Genomic DNA, 20,929 nt, shown 5'->3' with positions numbered 1-20,929 from the left:
GACTGATACAGTGAAATACAACAAACTTAGTGGAAGCTGCTCTTCTCTGCTCTCTATCTCTAAAGAGCTACAGAACACTCAGCAGAAGTACCAGCTTCCATTCAATGCCTCAAGTTCCTAAAACTCAGCTATGAACTGTGAACAAACATCTTTCCACACCCACCATCCATGTTTCAAGCAGCAATCACAGAGAAGTAGAGTAAATACTAAAAATGGCTTTGTACTGTGCATAAACCTTGCCAATTTAACTATTTACTGACAAACTGATGGAAGTTTTCTGGTCAATACTTTTTTACAGAACAGCTGGCAACCTCTCCAGGTCAGGGGCAAGCTTAGGATATAGTTCCGCATGGTCAGTAATTGTGCACTTAGAGTTCTGTAATGTTTCTCCTTGTCATTTTTATATTTCTGACCACCATTGGCAGAAAATTTATGTGAAATATAAAGTCAGGTACAGTCCTGGGGCAAAATTTCTGCGTAGTAATGCCTCATATTTTTAAGAATGGAAGTAACACTAGGTTAGCAGACAAAAAATTTCAACAATGCTTCACTCTTACATTAGCGAGCTCAGTGTGTTTTCAAACACATTGCTGAATTCAACTATAGGTGTTCGTTAATAATAAAACTAAGATATCTACAAGAAAGACAAATGAAAACCAAGTGTCTCTTTTTTCAACATTCAGATTTTCAGCATGGAGATTATGATCTACAAGTTTCAAACTGTGGAGTTGGGTTTTTTAAGACAGATTTGATTTTCTCTGTGCAGTTTCTCCCCAAGTTCAAGTTTGGGACCTGACCCTCCAGACCAATAACCTTAAAATCCCACATTCAGAACAAAGTCTATTCTTCAAGTTCTATGCAAATTTTTTCACCAGCATATAAACAAACCTCGGAAACAAATAGGAGATAAGAAGCCCCTTCCTCATCGAGTCCCTGTAGGGGAGTCATGAACAAACTAATTTTAGCATGAGTTTTCAGTCGGCTGAGTTTTCAGTCCGTTGAGCTTTCTGGGATACTGCCAAGCATCTGTATGGTGAAAAGCCCAGGAAATTTGATGCAGATCACTCATTTTGGAAGACTGCAGACCAAGATCTGTATATTCAGCAGAACAGAACTGCAGCTCCCGCATTACACTTACACACTTTTGGATTCATTACAGGCTGCTCTTCATGTCAAAACAAAACATAACAGTACAGTTTTTTCTGAGTTAAAGAAGAAATCTACACACCTACACAGAGGGGTGTCTACGTTATGTCCATTAATGCCTTCACAAATCTAATCCTTTGACTCAAGCATTTAATTATTCAGAATTTCTGTACTGCATACATTGTAAATAACCTATTCAAAGCACTTTTATTTCATTACTCATTTTCTGCGGTGGATAGAAGTAGGTTTTTTTCATTTCTCCAGGTTTCCAAGGAAACAGTTTCAGCCACCCTGGCATGGGTCAGCTTATACCTTATACCACGAATTAGGATATCACAGGAGTATCAAACCAGTGCAATAATGACCAATGTGTTGACCACTATGGCCAAGTCATGTGGATACTTTAATACTTGAAGCAATGCTTGTCTGTACAAAAGTAGATGCTGTCAGGAGAATGGCACTCCTGATACTTATCATCAATAATTGACCAGAGCATGTACCACTCTTTACTGACCAAGTACTTCCAAAACATTTTGTACGTGAGTTACATGTCTACTTCTCCTAATAAATTCACAACCTTGTACAGTCATCTGAACAATTACAAGAATAAACTAGGTGCATGACATGCAAAATACAAACCTCTACATCACTAACATCAACAGTTTCCTTTGAAGGAAACTTAAAAGAAAATAGACTGGGGGACAATATTAAAATTTTTTGTTGGTTTTTTTTTTTCTTAGGTGGTAATAAACATTTTTCTTCAAACTTTGAAAGGGGAGATGCTACTACCACTGCAAATGCATAATTATGATGGCAATTAAAAAGTAGCTTTAACTGTGCTTTTTTTCCTAACAGAATTTTGCCATGCAATTTAAACAAGTACAGTCCAGGAATAATTCATAGTTCTTTTTTTATCAACAGTAAAGAGATTAAAGAGGTTTTTCAAACTACGTAGTAAACAATCTGCATTTCTTCCCATTATGTTCTTGTGCCAAAATTCTGGAGAAATATGGTAAACATTCAAATGGATTCTAATTATATAAATCACTTATTTAATTTTCCTAGTTGAATAAGCTGGAAAAAAAAAAACCAATTCAAAAATTAGTCTTTCCATATGAAATAAGAGCCTGTTCTCCTATTTTGAAGATAACCAAAGGTACCCATCTCGTTTTAGGGTCAGGAGGACAGTTTTCATTATAAGGAGCCCACATAAAGTAAAACACAGGCAGGATGGTATGCAACTTTTGCATAATTCACTGGCATAATTCATCATAGCATTAGTTGTTTATTGCAGTGTCCAGTATATAAGATCTAGTTTTCAAAAGAGAACATTCACTAGTGCCAATCCTTCAGAAGTCTTATATGGAAAATTAAACATTGAGCCTACAACAAGGATTAAAGATTCCAAAACACTTTCAGAATTGTGTCAGAAAGTGGACTTCAGAATTAATTACCCATATTAGCACAAAAAAGAAAAAGAAGATATGATTATTTTATTTCCCCCCACAACAAATCTCATATTTGGTTGAGGCATGGAAATGAATTATGCCCCATCATTCATTCCAGGTAAGGAAAAAAAGTAGTGAAAAATAAGTGGTTGTATGAATCTTAAGTATAAAAGCACTAGATCAGCTCTTTCACTTTTCTTCCAGAACTAGATCTCATGCCCAATAACGCCAATCCCACATTAGCCGCTCTAGAGTCATTCTCTAAAGAACATATACTTCTTATGCTCCTCAATGCTTAAGACCAAGATAATGATACAAGTCCACCTACCTTTACTTGTTGTCCAGCTTACAGAAAAAACCTCTTGGTTTGAGCAGCAGACATTAGTACATTGCCTAATATTCAACAATCTCATGTGAGAAATTGAGACATCTCTTCTTAGATAAAGTAACATAAAACTTGTGGAAACTCTTCTTCCTTGTCCCCCCATCAGATGCTTGTAAAATCATGTATTCTCAAGGAAAATAAAACTGAGTAAATTACCCCTTTTTGCAATGGGACAGATATTTCTTGACACGTTGAGAGAAATTCAGTCACTGTCAAACCTGTGTTTTATGCAGTTTTGGGGAAACATCATGTAAAAATGGCAGTAGTTAAGACCACTCATAAAAAAACGTCAGAATTGCTTTGGTTTGAAGGAGTCCCACATTTTAGCATTTGGAAGAAAGCAAACTAATTAAAAACTACTTCACACTAGAAGAGAATATATTTTTGAACTTTAGAGCTTAACTAACAAAGTAAATTATTATGAATTCTGTTTGCAACAAAGGATTATGCAAACTGAAATGAAAAACAGTTTCTTTATTTCAAGTAACTGAGAAAAAGAGATGGAAACCACAGGTGAGAAGACTAAAATTATCTGGAGCACTGGAATTGGCAAATACTCTACCTGGCTGAAACACTTCCAAGCTTTCTCATACTTTCTCCTCCTAAATTGTGCATCTTCTTCAGCTATTAAGAATTCGTCCTTTCCTATGGGTTGAAAGACTATGGAAAATCCCTGAGTTTGTCAAAGCACTTGGCACCTTAGAAATCAATTCTGTCTCTGTACTGTTGCCAGTAGAATTACCTTGGAACTTTCTTGCAGAAGAGAGATACTTTACTCCAAATAAGCACAGTGGAGAAACAAAGGCATACTGGTGTCCTTTCTACCTGGTACTTCATGTATAAGCGCCATGTATATCCCCAGGACTGGGAAGTGGGTTTACTGGCTGCATGCTAACATGCTGAGAGAAACACTTTGTGAAATGTTAGTGTGGCATTTTACTTCTCCCAAAAGAGCACAGGGTAAAAGTTATGATTCCAGGGATTATCTTTGAACTGAGCTTAGCTGTATTCATGAATAAATAGCATCCAGGAGAGGGTAAACAAAGACATCCTTACACTCCATGGGTTCCTAAATAATTTGTTTCTCTTTTATATCTGCATACTCCAGGAGTAAAAGTTCTGGAAGTAATTAAATTGTTCTGTGTGACATAAGTGCAAATGAAATAAAAAACCAAATTCCCGTACTTGTAGAAGCAGCAGTATCAAAGATGACTTAGAAAGGCAATAAGGAGCTGCAGAGAAGATTGAAAAGGAAATGATGATCCAAGTCTTAGGTACTGCTGGCAAATCAATGTCTTGCAATGTGAATTGCTATATTCCTTCAGCAGCAACTGAGTCTCTCAGAAAAGTATATGTTATTCCCAGGCTTTCAAGAGCTGCTCTCAATGCTACATCTTAAATCAGACTACTTTTCTAGCTATTCTTTATGCAAAATAAAACCAGGATGCAAAAATAAATGTACTTGCTGGTTTTTCTGAGTTTCAAAGCAAAGACAAATTTGCAAACTCCAATTCCAATTAACTTACATGGGGTTTGCTCTTCTAAATGCATTTTCTTTCTCATTACATCCATTAATGAAGAATGCTCCTTACCCAGACAGAAAGGATTTAAAGGATTGGACAAGACTACAAAACACATAAATTAACTTTCCTTTTTAGACACAGTTTTTCTTAGACATAAGCAGCAGTGCATCAATATCAGCAGAAGAGGTTGATGAAAATCAATGTAAAAAGTAAATACTTTGATTTTCCATTTACAAATCTAGTCTCAAGACTTGCATGAAGGTTGCACAACTGGGAGACTCAGGACAACTCATTTAAACAAAGTATTGCTTAGAACAGAAAAAACCCACTTTCCTCCAATCATGCTGCCCACAATACACACAGAGGGAGATTGAACAGAACACCATGGCAGAATGGTGCCACCGGAATAAAAGATTTTCACTGCAATTCACATTTTGGAAAGTTCCATGGTGAAATGGTGGCAGGAACAGAGCTAGACTTCAAGCTAAGCAACTGAATTCAGTCATTTTGTTGCTTTAGAAATATTTCTTAATACACAAGAGTAAGCCCTTATTAATGAATTCTATGCAACTCAGAATGGAAAGAAAAGCTACTGAAAAATGGTAACATCTCAAAAAAGTGAAACAGAACAGACCTATTAAAAGATTTTTTTTTTTTCTTTCAGTCACGGGTTTAAGTAGTCAAAAACCAACCCAAACTCTGAAGCTGTATTTTATACTCTGCAGTTGGACCTGTACAGTGTCACTGGGGTTTCTTTAGCGAAACATCACAGTGTACCGGGAAAAGAAAATCAAGCTTTTGTGGTAAATTTATTCTGGGCCTGTTTAATTTATTTTCTCTGTTGGTTTATGGGCACTTGTTCATCAGAATTTATTCCAAGTAAACTCAAGATACCCTGGGTTTATAGACCTTGAGGTCACTTCTGTTCACACTTATTGATATAATCAAGAAATGAAACTTTATACTGGAAATACCAATGTTACGAACAAGAACCACAGCTATAAACTGCAAGGTATGGCCTTACACAATGTGTGCCTCTCTCTGAAAGGCAAAAGGACATTGGCAATAATCTCCTACCATTTCTTCTGATTCTTTTTTTTCCCCTCCATTTCTGCCAACACATAGTCCTTCTTAGACAATAAAATGAGAACAGACTAGGGCTTTTTGATTCTGCTCACAACTTGTGTTTGACTTCAAATTTAGCCTTAATTGTCTTGTGTTTCCAACAATTTTAACCACACAGACTTGCAACATCTCACCTTCTCCTAGGAAATGTATCAATAAGTGCACTGTACTATATAAATACTCAAAATGACATGCAAGCCTCAATGATTAAGAATGTAATGTGTTTCACAGTCTGTCATTCAAGTGACTTGTTACTTCTCAAATTAAATCAATCACTAAAGTCCATTTAAATCATCTGTAGCTCATTTAACTATTTGCTTTGGAAATTTCTGCTTTAAGGATGATGATGACTTCATATTTAATCATGGATTTCTAGACAGAAACAGCAATAAGAAAACCTTATACTAATATCACTCTTTAACAAGATGAGTATTTTGTTTTAAACAAAAGAGTAACCTTTTGTTTAAAACAAAGAGGAAAAATATGCAATTCTCTGGGGGTGATTTGGCATTTTTCATTCAAAACTTAAAAATAAGTTAAAACATTCAAAATTAGAATTGAATTGCCTGAAATTGTGACAAGAAAAATTGTGGATTTCTTTTTTGCAGGGTAAAAGTTAGTTTGAGATTTCTGGTCCCTTGAAGAAAACCTGAAATATTGTGTTCAATAGTCATTTAAACAAACTTCATTCCTTTAGGGTTAATTTTCGCAGCAGCTGAAATATAAAAGCTACTTTTTTTACAGCTTGTGAAGGTTTATTAGCTTTAGCAGACCTTTTAGTAGATTGTGGAAGCACTGTTTCCCTTGCCCTTCAAAATAACACAGAAAACTGGACAATGAGCATTTGGATGTCAGAAAAGAGACAGACTATTTTGGAAAAAAATAACACAATTGAGCATGCCAAACAGGCAACCTGAACTCTTTCTGTGATTTCTAGCATCTCTGCGGCATGAATTACACAGTATTCAACCAGATCAAGCTACATTAGTTGCTAGGAAGCTCTACTATTTTCATTCTCAAGCACTGCTCAGATAAAATTGTACACTGTAAATACAGATTTACCTGTTTACACTTTGAAAATTTGAACACAAAAATCCTTCCATTAAGTGCCTATGATATTCCAACCATGACTAACTCTAGGAACAATTCCACATGCACAGCTGGTACTGCAAGACTTGCCAATTAAATATCAAGGTAAGTAATTAGACTCTCAAGTGTTCTGAAAATGCAGAAGTCTTGAAAGTTGCTGAGGTAACACTTATTCCTGACAGACCTATAAAAACACAGCAACAAGCAAAGTGCACCTGTAAATCAATGACAGGGAGCTTAAGTACTGTGGTAAAACTATGGAATTCAGGCTTCTATCTATACTATGTGTGCCAGGCAGAGGTGTAAATTCTCAGCAGAACAGTGGAAATTATGTCAACAGCAGTGAAACAGTGACACCGTTTAATGATAGACTGTGATTTGACAACATATTTTCATGCATCACTTTACATACATAGTTTAGTCAAGAAATGTCTGTCCGCATAAAATCATAACCTCTTCCTCCCTACCCCCAAAAGACCGCAGACATAGTCCCATAAACTCCTATCTATATATGCCTAGATGTAGACACAGAGTTGGTGTGTTGCCTTCCTTTATAATAGTACTGATCTTCCTGATCATAGGATGATTTATAGTTAAGTGATGAAAAGTGCGTCAGTAGAACCAACTATTATTAATGTTGCGTATGTGGCCGGATGCCTCTTTTTTACCTTTAAGTGATGATCAGTGCATATATAGCAGCAATAATAAGTATTCTTATTAGCAAAATCATGCAAATTACAATCCTATCCAGCAGGAAAGGTTGTTAATTAGTGCCAGTATTAAATGAAAAATTGTATTATGTTTCCCTTAGGAAGGTGTAATGCAAGTTAAGGAGGACACTATAACATCTATACGCAAAATGATTTAATTGTGTTAGCTGGAATTTTATAAAAATGTTAACCAAAGACACATAAGTATGGCAAATTTCGGCTCTTTGGATTTTTCCTATGGTAAAACTAGAAACAGTACGAAATGGCACACTGCATAGAGAAAATAAAGGAACTGTTCATAGAGATTGCTGTTATTCCTCAGTATTCACAAGTACAAATGAACAAGAGATTTCCCAGCATAGATCTATCATGTATAGTTTCATTTAGCTACAGAAAGAAAATCTTTGGTGTTAACATGTGACATATGTGCTGAAGATTTGACACAGCTGAAAAGAGAAAGATGGGAGTGAAAATTTCATATGAGTTGCAAGCTATCTTCATGTGTTTGGAGCACGCACAAAGAAGAGCTGTTCTTCATTTGTGTTTACTGGATACTATGGTAGCTAACAGATGTTATGATGCCTGCAGAAAACAACAAATAAGGATCACCAGCCAAGGGAATTGTTAGGCTCTGAAATTACACAGGATGCTGCGGTTGCTCATTTCCTACAACTTGTGTTATTCAAATCATATCTAAAAACTGGGAACAAGAAATATACTTGCTGACCACAATAAAAAAAGGCACAAAGGTTGATAAAAGTTCAAAATTAGGTGTCTGAATAAAACACTCTGTAACCTTAGGCCATGATTAGATGGACAGAAAAGAAGCGATATTTTAGATTGTCAAATATAAGTAAACAAATACATTACTTGCAAAAATCAATACAAATAAAGTCAGGGAATATTTTCATGCTATTTTTCTTAGGAAAAAGAGGATCTCCAGTCCAGAAAAAATAATTAAGAGAGTCGGATTATAAGGAAAACTATACAAAAGCATATTCAGCTTTCCTTTGACTAACTTTAAGAATTAATTACAAGAAAATTATTATTTGGTGTTGAAATACTAGTCCAAATATAAAAGGTTAAATATCATTATTACTTCTTTCAGGTGGTAAAAATGATGATTGTGGTTGTGCTGACATTTGCCGTCTGCTGGCTGCCCTACCACGTTTACTTCATAGTTACTGGGATCTATCAACAATTAAATCGGTGGAAATACATTCAGCAAATCTATTTAGCCAGTTTTTGGCTTGCCATGAGCTCTACAATGTACAACCCCATTATCTACTGCTGTCTTAATAAGAGGTAAGAGCTGGTTATGGAATGAGGTGCATGACTTCAATAGGAATATAAATTGCTTAAATGGAAAAAAGACAAAATTTTCACTTAAATAGTTTTCAGGTAGTGGGAAAGAAAACAAAATGCAAAAAAACCCAAAGTTGGTCTTCCAGTAAATATTCCAGTCTACTTAAAATTTTAGAACAAAACTCAGTTTTCAGAAACCAGTTCTTTCCATGTCCACCTGCAAAATATAAAGAACTAGAGCAGTTTAATGTTTTTTGGTTTGCAAAATATTAAAATAAAGAAGACGGTAATTAGTGATATAGAGTGCAAGCTTATGTCCACTAATCATAGCCCCAATTTTGTTTTGCTGGAAGAATGTAATTCAAAATGTGATTTACTGTGTTTTGTATATCTCAGCATTAGATTTCTACTGTGCTTGAAAATTAACAGGTTGATAAATATTATACAAATGTTTATATTCTCATTATTTAATACTAAATTACAGTATTGTTTGATAGCAATAAAATTATGTTCTGAATTTCAAAGGCACTGCACTTGTTGAGTTTGGTGACATTTTACAGATACTTCCTAGTCTGAAACTATTGCACTGCAGAATGTCTTTCAACTTACAGGACCACGATCTGCACAAACTCATCCTGGCCATCCTATTCGCCAGTAATTCTTCTAGCATTACTGAATAAAGATCACCAAGAACAATTAATTATTTCACAAACTCAGTCAGTACGAATCAATATTGAATAATAAGGGATCTTTAAAACTATTTCAAATCTCTTTTGACTTAGCAGCCAGTATCAAGTTTAATTACAGGTAAACTTTATACCAAGTGCAAAGTATTTCCAAACCCCCACTAAAGATCATGCAGTACCTGACAAAAGGAGTCTAATCAAAAAGGAAATTAACAAATCCTAACGACTTTTTATTGGTGTAAAAACACTGGCGTCTTCCTCCTTGATGAAGATAACTTATGACGATGAACATTCATGATCTTTTAAAAAGACAAGGTAATTACTAAATTCATAGAGCCTTCTGCCTCTTTTCATCATTTACAACTGTTTGAAGATGAGGCAAAATTGTAGCATGCCAGAACAAAACCATAACTCAAATGGCACATTTTCCATTAATTTCAACAGAAACCAGATTTCACTAAGTGTCTGGTGTCTGCAAAATCAAAGGCAAGGAAGAATGAGGCCTCATATTTTTCATTTACTACCATAAAACTTCTAAACCAATCCCATTGTCTTCAAAAACTTTTTATGGCACACTTACAAAAGTATTCATAAAAAATAATATCTCTGATGTGGCTTATGTATTGACACTTGCAAACTGCAAAATTAAGTGTCAGCCAAAGAAAAATTAATATTTTGAGACATACTAAAGGTCACCTTGCTCAGAATTTGATGCAAGAATGAAATTCCGGTGACAGTTTTCTTATAATTAAGTTCTATATTAAAATGAAGATACCAGAATATCTGCTTCCTTTTCATTAAGCAGGAAAATAGAGCTTGTTGCTGGGAGTCAGATCAATTCATGCCTCTGCTGGATCTAGTATCAGAGTTACGACATCTATCCCCAGCCTCTTCTTCCAGGCTAATTAGGATATTATGTATCTAGATAAAGAGAGTATTATTTCAAGATGAAGAAACATGCCCTGAATTAGAAAGAGGATGGAAGGTACCAAGAAAAGTAATACAGTTTAAAGACGTTTTGGTCTTACAATTTCTATCACTAAATCCATTTCCAGCAGAGGTTGTTTCAGTATTTTTCCAAAATATGGACTGCATGTAAACAGAGAATACTGAATAGCAACCTACGTGCTCAGCTGTCATCAGGTGAGAATTCCATGGCAAACTTAAAAATCTGAGGAAGGAAAAGTCATTTCTGTGAGATCGGTTAACTTTAACTGAACACTTTATGTGAATTTTTACCTGCAGTAAACAACAGAGCTGATTGTTAAAACAAAGCAAGAGAAGCAAGGTAAGTGAGAAAGTCAGATAATCTTCAGGTCTAGATGAAAAGGGGTTCTTTCTCCAGTTATACACAGATATATAGGGAATTGCTTTTCCAATATATTAAACTTTTATTCTGGAAATGCATACACACAAAACATAGCAATGGTCTTTATGGTGAATCCCTGCCTTTGTACGAGTATTGCAAACACTGACGCACTAAAGCCTCACAAGGCCTGTTTGTATATTGCTCACATTCAGACTTCAACTTTCTAGGATCTTCCTAATTATTAAAAATCATTTTCAAAATATTTTACACGAACAATTATTAGTCATTACATAATTCTTATATAAGCATCTCTGTTAGAAACACAGAAGGGATACTGAAATTTGGAAACTGGGAGGGTATTTTAGAGAAAAGAATGTTTAAAAGTTTCTTGCTGGAAAAAAGATGAAAATATAGGCTCAGATTTCATTAGAGGTCAAATCAAAACAATTTCTGTGAAGATAGTTCTATTAAAGTTGGTGCTTATTTACTTTGCATGGGCAAAGGACAGGAAATTCATTATAAGGAAAATATCATTGCTAATATCCAGGGAAAGCATACAGAAAATAAGAAATTGAAATGAGTTGTTACCACTACCTTTTTTGCCCTGCTCCGACTTCAGTCAAGGAAAATCCCACTGACTTCACCATACCCAGGATAATTTGCCAAGTCAGTGTCCTGCCAGCATTGTGTAGGTTTTTAGATGAAGGCCTGGGGCTGCCTCTCACAGGCACAGGCTTTCCCCAGGCTTCTTTCCTCCTAGGTTCCGAGCTGGCTTCAAGCGAGCCTTCCACTGGTGCCCCTTCATTGAGGTGTCCAGCTATGACGAGCTGGAGCTGAAGGCAGCCAGGTTCCACCCCACCCGGCAAAGCAGCCTCTATGCTGTGTCCAGGATGGACTCCAGCATGACAGTGGTGTTCGACACTAGCGATGGAGACAGCATGCACGCCAGCCATAAGAAAAGAGCAGCTCCAAGGGACCTGAACTTCAATGGTTGTTCACAGAGGAATTCCAGGACTGTCTCCACGGCCTCAAGCCTCATCAGTTCACTGCACAGATCAGCAGACGCTTTTTCCTAATCATTTCCTGTTGCTAGAAGGGCAACGCTGGACAATGTTCTCCTGCTTTGGGACTTGGTATTCATACTACAGGAAAGAAAAACAGATTCCACTAACAAATCCTAGCTATAAACATTGTGAGACTTTTGGGAATCTCTTACTTTTTTTGCTTTGGAGAAAAAGAGGAATTTGAAGACAAAGTATGTCTCAGTCCAAAAGCATAGCTGCACCTTATAAACAACGATGTTTGTAGGCATTATCCAAAATAAACCAATGTCAAAAAAACCCTTGTTTCAGTTGGCTCTGACCTGTGGCATTTATGTTTGACTTACTGAAATTTAACAGGCTCCTTTACTTACTGAAGCAGAAATGTACAGTGTTTTCCATTATGAGTGTATTAATTCTACAGTAACAGAATTACATGAAATTTGATTATAAAAATGTATTTATAATGAATGCCTAATGAGCCCCAAGTCTATTAAGCTGTTTTACAATTTAGCCCCATTCCCAGACAAATGGATAAAATTAGTTCACGTGAATGCAGTTCAGCTCTGTCTGCAACGGTATAATTTTGCAAATACATATGAGAACAGGAGAACATTGCTAAGAGACTAAGTTAAATTCTACCAAAGTTTGAACATTAGTAAACATTAGACTCTAATGGGATCTGTACTTCCAGGGGAATATATTGCTTTGATAAATGTCTCATAGCTTTGTATCTTAGTACTACTGGTAAGGTCTGTCTCCAGTGACCTTATCAGAACCTTTCTGATTGACTTTAGAAACACCAAAAGATTTCAAACTGGAGACTCATATTTGAAAAAAATACCCCTGTGGCAATGGACTCTTCTCTGCAGAAGATAAAGTAACAAGATTCACGATGAAAAACTTCCACTGGGGAAAAAGAAAGATTTTGGCTCTTTTCACAAATTTTTCATAGCTTGATGCATGTAAAAATACTCCTGTGCCTGCCTCTGAAAATAAGCTAGGCATTCTTACACAAACATGTTCCCACTGAATTCAGACAAAATCCACTTACCATTACTGTTGCAGAGAAAGCTGAATGTAACAAGAAAGGGGACTAGAGAGCAGCCTTTGTTTTAGTTAAATGACGGTCAGCTATGTGGATAGACTGGTTACATGAATGTTTGGTGCCAAACAGTTAACAAAAACATAAGCAAGAGTGTGAATATCTTCCTGAGTTAGCACAGGACAGTGTAGATCTGGCTGAACCCAACACAGTACCAAAGCTGAGCTATTGATAAAGAGACTTTTGAAAAGAGAAAGGCTTGAGTTGGCTTTAGTCCACATTCCTTCCCAGTGACTGGGGATGATCAGCATTGTGACAGTGAGCATATCAAACAAGACTAGTAAAACAAGAACCATGTTTGTATTGTGATTCATGTATATAGTGAATTGTTATGTTCTTCTAAGTGTAACTTGTGCTTGTATAGTGATTTCCATGCACTGTGGTATCACTTACTAAATCAAAATCCTGCGTAAGTTAAAATATCCTCAAATACATAAAGCTGATATATTAAACTCTTCATGTATGGAACAACTAAAACACCTGGTCATAGAGTACTGTACTCTTGTAAAAATGTATCACAATTCCAGACTCCTGCTTTTTCTATCTATGGTCTGAAAATCCACTGAAACTAAGGAGGTCCGTTCATTAATGACTTTCCTTTTAAATGTCAGCCCATGCTTTCCAATGGTCTGTTTCTCTAAAAAACCAAGTATTTTCCAACATTGCAATTGTTATACTCTCACTTCTTGTCTGCTTTTTTTAATTGTGTAGTAATCCAGCAAGTGTCATGCAATGCCTATAAAATACTTCTACATTATTTCCCATTGCTACAAAAGATGCAGGAGACACCACTAAGGATATACCACTGTTTACAAATGTCTTGTGAGTTCCCTGTATTAAATAATGCATTCAGTTCAATTTGTGTCTTCCTGTTCATGAGCAGATTCAAGTGATTCTACATTGATAAATCAAAATGATCTGTTGAGACCAAAGATAATTCTTTATCAGTCCATGAGCAGTTGCTGTGGGTATTTAAATAGAAATTGTGTTTAGATGGGTTCATATATCACATGGGATATAGTTACTGGCTAATTGAATTGCTTCTCTCCCATCTATAAAACTGAAATATGCATATGGTATTACAACTGGAACCAGATTTCCCAAAGCAAAGGGCTAAGCTTTTACAAATAGCAAACCTATCTGAGTACTCTGTAACAGCATCTGGAGTCACTATTCCAAAGTTTCACACCAATGAGTTTTTCACTGCAATATTTATGATGCAAACAGAAAAAGTGACACCAGGAAGAGTTGCATGAATTGTACTTCCCAAGCACACTTACTATGAAAGCACATCGCCTAGCTTATTTGGATTTACACAATTTAGATTTTAAAAAACCCCAAACCAATCAACTAATAATTTAATCAGTAGGTATTCACCAATTAAACCCTACAAATCTGCCAACACTTGAATGCTCAGCAGCTCTTCTACAACATTGCCCACAAATTCATACGCAAATAAAAGGAACAAATCAAGTCTGTAGATGCTATACACATCAATACTTCAGGCAAGCTGCTTCTTGAACGCAAGGGAAAATTTCCTGGACAGCATCTCCAGATTTGCAGAGGTTCTGCCAGATGAGGTCTGCCCAAGGACAGAGAAATGTTCCAGCATCAAAGGACTTCACAAAGCAGTCCAGCCAGCAGCTCCTTCCTAGAAATCCGTCTCTCATACGAGAACTGAAAAACTTAAGGCAGCTAGCAACACCTCCAAGATCAAAGGTGTGGTTTTGCCTTGACGTGAAGCTCTACTCAGTAGCACCTTACACCAGGAAAAGTAAGCTTTTATTCAGAACTATGTTCTAATATATTCACCCTAATATAATTACGCTAAAACTAATAGGATGTAGAGATACTTCAGAACTAGCAGCAGATGAGCTTAGGCACAAAATTTACCTTGAAATTACTAAACTACCACAACTTGCCCATGCTGGCATTCTGCTGGACCATTTCTACTATCCCTAATCATACACATCCCACTCAGTACATGTAGCTACCTCCACATTCAAAGCAACTATTATCCTAATGTCTACCAAGGCGGGGAGGAAATCAGTCTAACCATCTGCCAAGTTCTTAGAAAAGGAAATGGTAGAAACTCTTCACACACCCTACACAACTCCCATCTTACTGCCATAACAGGATCTTTGGCAACCCCTCCTTGTTTCAACCCAAGAGAAGCCTAACCCTAAGGCAGCTGTGGTGCAACCTCACAGATTTCCCAGTATGGCTGCAAGCTCTGACACAAAGCTCCACACCTTTTCTCAACATAGACCTCAATACCTGAAAGAACCAGGAGTGATAATCATCATTGTTTTCTGCCAAATTATTGCATTTATCCTTGACTGCCACAGTGAAATACCAGGGTGGGTGTTCCACAGAAATTCTTTGAAATAGAACAAATAATGCACACATATACACACAAGTTCCAAGGAAGGAAAATTACCCTGAATGAAATCCACAAGTTTCATCCACAGAAAAGAACTATGCAATTCCCCAGTGCACCCTGGACTCTTAGCACAGGTTCTGGGGCCCACTGACAGGGCTCAGATCCTTCCAAGAATTTTTAAATAATATAATAAACACCCAACAGGAATTCAGAAACGAGACACCGGGACAACCAGATAGGCAATTGCTAATAAACTTCCCACCTTTTTTGACTGGCAGGTGAATATTTCAAGTGAAACTCACATGGAGGTGTCAGAGGGTGATATGATAGAGGAAAGTGTGCTAATCATATAATTTTGATATACAGTTTTGAGGGAATGTGAATAACCATTTGCCGGATCAATTTAATGTGATCTTGACTCTGAAATGCATATTCCTGTTCTACTGAAAAACTTTTCCTGAGAACTACTAATTACATAAGGGTCTTAACTCTTTTGAGTTCTCTAAGAAGGTGACAAAGGAACTTGGAGTTCAGGTACCAAAATACTCAGGAGCTGTTGGCTTTAGGGGTAATTGAAAACAGAAAAAAAAAAAAAAAATCTCCTCTTACACAGGGCAACATATGTTTCTGAATATATTAGAACAGGTCTCCATGTATTAATTGAAAAAGCCCTGCCAATATTATTCTGTGTTTCCAATCACTGCAAAAGCTCTTAATAATTAAGGTCAAACACTAAATTAACTTTGCTAAAGAGGTAGAGTACGTATCAGGGCTGTTAATTCTGCAAGGTCCACATTCCTGCCTGAACCTAAGGGTAGAGAAAAATGGAACAGAATAGATTAAAATAAGAAGCTATCTTTTGCCTGACAGATGTGAATTTGAAATTTTGAAAAGCTCTGTGTCTGGAGTGATGTTCACTGGTGTTGGGGAACAACAGCAGCAGCAATTCTAACATATAGCTTAGGCCACAGAAGAAGCCTGCACACTGATGTTGTGAAGAGCACTAAATCACACGGCAAAGAGCCAGGAACCTCACCTTGTGCTACTTGTGTCTTCCTGGCAGGGATTCAGCAAGTGCACAACTCTAAATGTGCTTCTGCTTCTGAAACCCTTCTCCCAGTTTGTACAATGCCTTGTCTCTACCGGTTTTTTGGGGGTTTTTTAATGTGATATAGTTTCTCCTCAAACTAAGAGTAAATTTCTTCTGCTCTCTCTTCACGGGGCATATTTAATCAGACTGAAGAAGAGGACACAGAATTATGTCGTCTATGCTGGATCATGCACCAGTCAACCTCCAAAGAAGCAGTGTAACTATCCTGAGAGTAGCCGACACTTTTAACAACTGAGCATCAGCTGGATGCTTCTGAAAACCCGGGACTGTGAACACAGATTAAATTAGCATATGTAAGTAACTTGTGATAAGATTTTTGTAAGATCTGACTATGATATAATTAATCAAAAATGGATTTTGCTCTCTTCTACCACAGCTTCACTGAATGCTTCTCAAAATCACACTATTGCAGTGTAAGATACTGATGAAATTCAATCCCTTGAAAATATTTGGGGTTTGCCATCTTTCTCCAGTAGATTAAATAGTGTTAAGCTGTCAGTTTCATCATCAGCTTCTGCCCACATTTGTAAATTCCACTTCTTTTCTCTTGCTTCTCTAGCAAGACTATTATAACTAGTATGTATAGCCTGTACTTGTAAGGTAGCCTGGAAATGGTCCCATCTAATTACTGTGACCTCCATAAGAAAAAAGAGTTAGGCCACTCAAGCAGAGAAACACTAGCCTCCAGTTCTTCCTACTCTTTTGTTAGGAGGCTTGTCCCAAATTCTGTAGATGAAAAGGGGATAACTAGGTTTGTTCATAACCTTAAAGATGAGAATTGCAGAAAATGCTTTGGCACTCAAGAAAAAACATTACTCTGTAACACAGATTCAAAGCAGCAAATGTCAGCTCAATATTATACTTAAGTATTGTGGCCCTAAATAATTAATATAAATGCTTTTAAATAACACCCTTAGAAATATCTGATTGCTCATTTTATTTCAAAGAATTTCTGGGGGGGAGGGGGAAGAGGAAGAGATAACAGGAAAAGAGATAGAAAATAATAGAAAAAAAAGTAGATTAATCTTGTCTATTCTGAGGGAAAGCAGTCATCTTTAAGCTATAGAAATCATTAAATGTATATTTTTAAACCTCAACATTTTCCTTAATGAACACACCAGAAAAGTGAAATAAAAGGGAAGGCGGGGAGAAGGCAAAGGCAATTCCTTTTAACTTGCTTTCCCACAAATGTTGAGAGCTTTTTTTAAACTCTTTTATTTCCCAGATAATCTATGGTCTTGTACTATCAAAGCACAAACATGTCTATACCATTCTAATATGAAAAAGCAATAGTTCTTTTAATATATCAAACTGTGTACCTGAGGAAGGCACTGGGTAAACATGGCACTGCACACTGTGACAGGGCATGAGATAGCATACTAACATCTATGAGATGAGAAGATAAATTATTATTTCATAATCCTAATATATAAGCAGTATACCTACTTCTCTTACATTAGTAATATAATACTAGGTTCTTGCCATGGAGTAAGACCCACTGTGCTGTGTATCTCACACAACAGAAAACAAAACTGCTACTTCAATGTGCTTAGAAATAAAATGTAACACAAAGAATAACTGACAGATGAAAAAAGGTTTGCTAATAATATTAATCAACTTGATTAGGAAAGGCTCTCAAAATGCCTCTTGGTTCTCTCAGTACAAAAGTACAATGCCTCCCTTTCCTCGCAAGGTTACAGTAGTTTCACGAATACAAGCCGCACAGACTATAAGCCGCACTTCCAGTGCGTCAACAATGTTGATGTCTTTGTCAATAAATAAGCCGCACCCCAAATATTAGCTGCACTTTCATTCGTAGCGAGAATCCGTGTGCAGCTTTCACAAATTTGCCAATTAGTAACAGGATCGCGGCATAGCGGGGTTTACTGGCTCGGGGCTGGGCCTGGCAGGCTCAGCTCGCTCATGGTTGCCGACGGGGCCGGGTGGCCCAGCTCGGTGCTACGGCTTAGCGGGGCTGGCCAGGCAGTGCTGCCGCCGCCACCAGGCTCGCTGGCCACCTCCTCCCATCTGCACCACCCCACTGCCACGTTTGCTCGCCCTGCAGGCGGTGCTGCCGCCGCCGGGCTCGCTGGCCGCCCCACTGCCGCGTTTGCTCGCCCTGTGGGCGGTGCTGCCACCACCGCCGCCGGGCTCGCTGGCCGCCCCCCTCCCATCTGCACCACCGCCGCTGCCGCGTTTGCTCGCCCTGGTCGGCACTGCAGGCCCCTGCACCGCCAGGCTCCCCCATGCTGCTGGCCCCGGTTCTCCTGGGCTCCAGTGGACTGCTAGCCCCGCTTCTGCTGGGCTTCCCCCCGCCGCCAGGTAGCCCTGCTTGCCGGGCTTCCTGCTTCTGCCATCCTCCCCTGTGCAGCCGGGCTCCCCTGCACTGCTAGCCCCGCTTCTGCTGGGCTCCCCTACCCTGCTGGCCCAGGGTCTGCCGCCCCCCCTGCCCCGGGCTCTGCCACCCGCCCCCCACACGCTTTCCCATCTCTGCCAGGGCTGGCTGGGCTCCAGCTTGGCTTGGGGCTGCCGCAGGCTCTCACTTCCGTGTTGGTAGCTTTTAGAATATTATTCATATATTAGCCGCCCCTGAGTATTAGCCGCACTTCCGGGTTTCCACCAAAATTTTGGTCAAATTGCTGTGGTTCGTATTCATGAAATTACTGTAACATGTAATTCACAAGATGGTTGGACAATAGTTGGGACCAATTACAGTATTCTTTTCGACTGCATGCAACAAATTTAATTAAATCACACAAGGTTCACTCTGATATAACTGAGAAAAACTTACTCAGATATTTTCACTATAATGTTTCATTTGTATTCATTCAGGTAGAAGAGTCACTCACCCACCAGCATCCCCAAGTCCTTCTCAGCAGGGCTGCTCTCAATGTGGTCATCCTCAGCCTGTGTTGATAACAGAGGTTGCTCTGACTCAGGTGCAGTACCTCACACTTGGTCTTGCTAAATCAAATGAGATTCCTATTGATCCACTTCTTAAGCTTGTCCAGATCCTTCTGGATGTCATCCAATCCTTCAGGTGTGGCAACAGCATCACTCAGCCTGATGTCATCTGCAAATTTGCTAAAGCTGCACTCCACCATTTCATCTACTTCATTAAAGAAGATACGAAATCACTCTGGTCCCAATAGAGATACCTGAGGGACATCACTTGTCACTGATATCCACTGGAACTCTGAGCCATTGACCACCACCCTCTGGATGCGACCACTCAATCACTATCAGATTCATCTGACAGTCAACTCACAAAATCCACCTCTCCAATTTAGAGAGGAGGATGCTGTGGGGAATCATGTAATGTTTATGGAAGTCTAGATAAATGAAATCCATAGCCTCCCCTTGTCCACTCACATAGTCACTCAGTCATAGAGGACTACCATGTTTGTCAGGCAGGACTCATCCTTATGGAAATGAAAGAAAAAAAGCACTTTAAAGAGACGTTAGGTGTTTTCACTAAGCTATTTACGTTTTTAATTTATTGAATGTAAGAGGAAAAGCCTTTCCTGCTGTGCAACAGTGGGTGTTTGTAAAGAAATCTTAGAATTATAAGAAATGTAAGAAATATACGCCAGAGTCTGTTTCCAGAACCTCATGACTTTTGAAAGCAAGGTGCACCATGCTGGCAAAATAAAATCCTTACCTGTGGACATAGAGCACATCCAACAGAGGCAGCAGGCTGCACAGCAGTCTTCAGCTTCTGCTAGAAGAATTTTGTCTCTCTTTCACCCTAAGTCCCTTGGAACTACTAGTTTTTAATGATCTTGTTTACCTTATTGACACAGGTTTATGATCTGTCTCAAGTGATCTTTCCTCCACAAGTGTCTGATCTTTATCTTTCAGTTCTTAACTAATCTATCATGCATGGAAATCTTGACTGCACCGCAACATAGCCACAATCTTTCAAAAGCACAAATCCTTCTTCATAACTGCATAAAAGCAAGAGCTTGTAATAGGCAAAATCACTTAAAAAGACAAAATAATTTTTAAAATCGAATGTATTAAAAAGCAAGAGCTGCTTTTCTACATACTGTAAAGCTATTAATAGGGGTTAATCAACAATTAGTGTACAGTACTCTGAGTTCAGGATGTCATCGGTATTATTAAGAAAATACAGAGCTTCTCAAAGGACCCATGGTACCACACCTGACATGGGAAAGCACTTTAGGGAATTGAATGATGTGCACTTACTACAGCTGAACAGAACTTCCCACCACCAGCTGGAACTCATTAGGTTCTCTCCAGCTGAGAAACCAAGGGCTGAAACAAAGGGTCTAAACCATCTTCTGTATTTGAGTCATTTAGTTCACACCGAGCAACGTCTTTTCACACTACAGAAGAGCATCTTTCTCTGAAATACTGAGAAATTCTGATTCCTGACAAAGTCAAGGGAGATGCTTTTAAAGTAATTCAGCATCTCGACGAAGATGCTTGACACTGCATGTACTAGATCTTAAAACGTTGTAAGTTGGGACATTGTGAAGTGGAGATGAAAAAGAGCACATTTCAGATCAATGTCTTCTTTGCAAATATGACGTAAATGCAC

The 20,929-nt window shown here is 38.0% G+C and overlaps 1 protein-coding gene across 1 annotated transcript in view; it reads left to right on the top strand.

Moving 5' to 3' along the window:
* Positions 1-13,729, top strand: part of TACR3 (tachykinin receptor 3) — a 40,229-nt gene extending 26,500 nt beyond the window's left edge. The window contains exons 4-5 of the mRNA XM_033060989.2: positions 8,535-8,731; positions 11,487-13,729. Of these exons, the coding sequence (XP_032916880.1) occupies positions 8,535-8,731; positions 11,487-11,802 (513 nt within the window). The 3' untranslated portion in view covers positions 11,803-13,729. The remainder of the gene's footprint in view (positions 1-8,534; positions 8,732-11,486) is intronic.
* Positions 13,730-20,929: the final 7,200 nt, after the last annotated feature.

Source organism: Catharus ustulatus, chromosome 5 (genome assembly GCF_009819885.2).
Source record: "Catharus ustulatus isolate bCatUst1 chromosome 5, bCatUst1.pri.v2, whole genome shotgun sequence".
In the NCBI taxonomy this organism is placed as follows: Eukaryota; Metazoa; Chordata; class Aves; order Passeriformes; family Turdidae; genus Catharus; species Catharus ustulatus.
The sequence above is the reverse complement of the archived record's forward strand: the minus strand, read 5'-3'. Positions and strand labels throughout refer to the sequence as shown.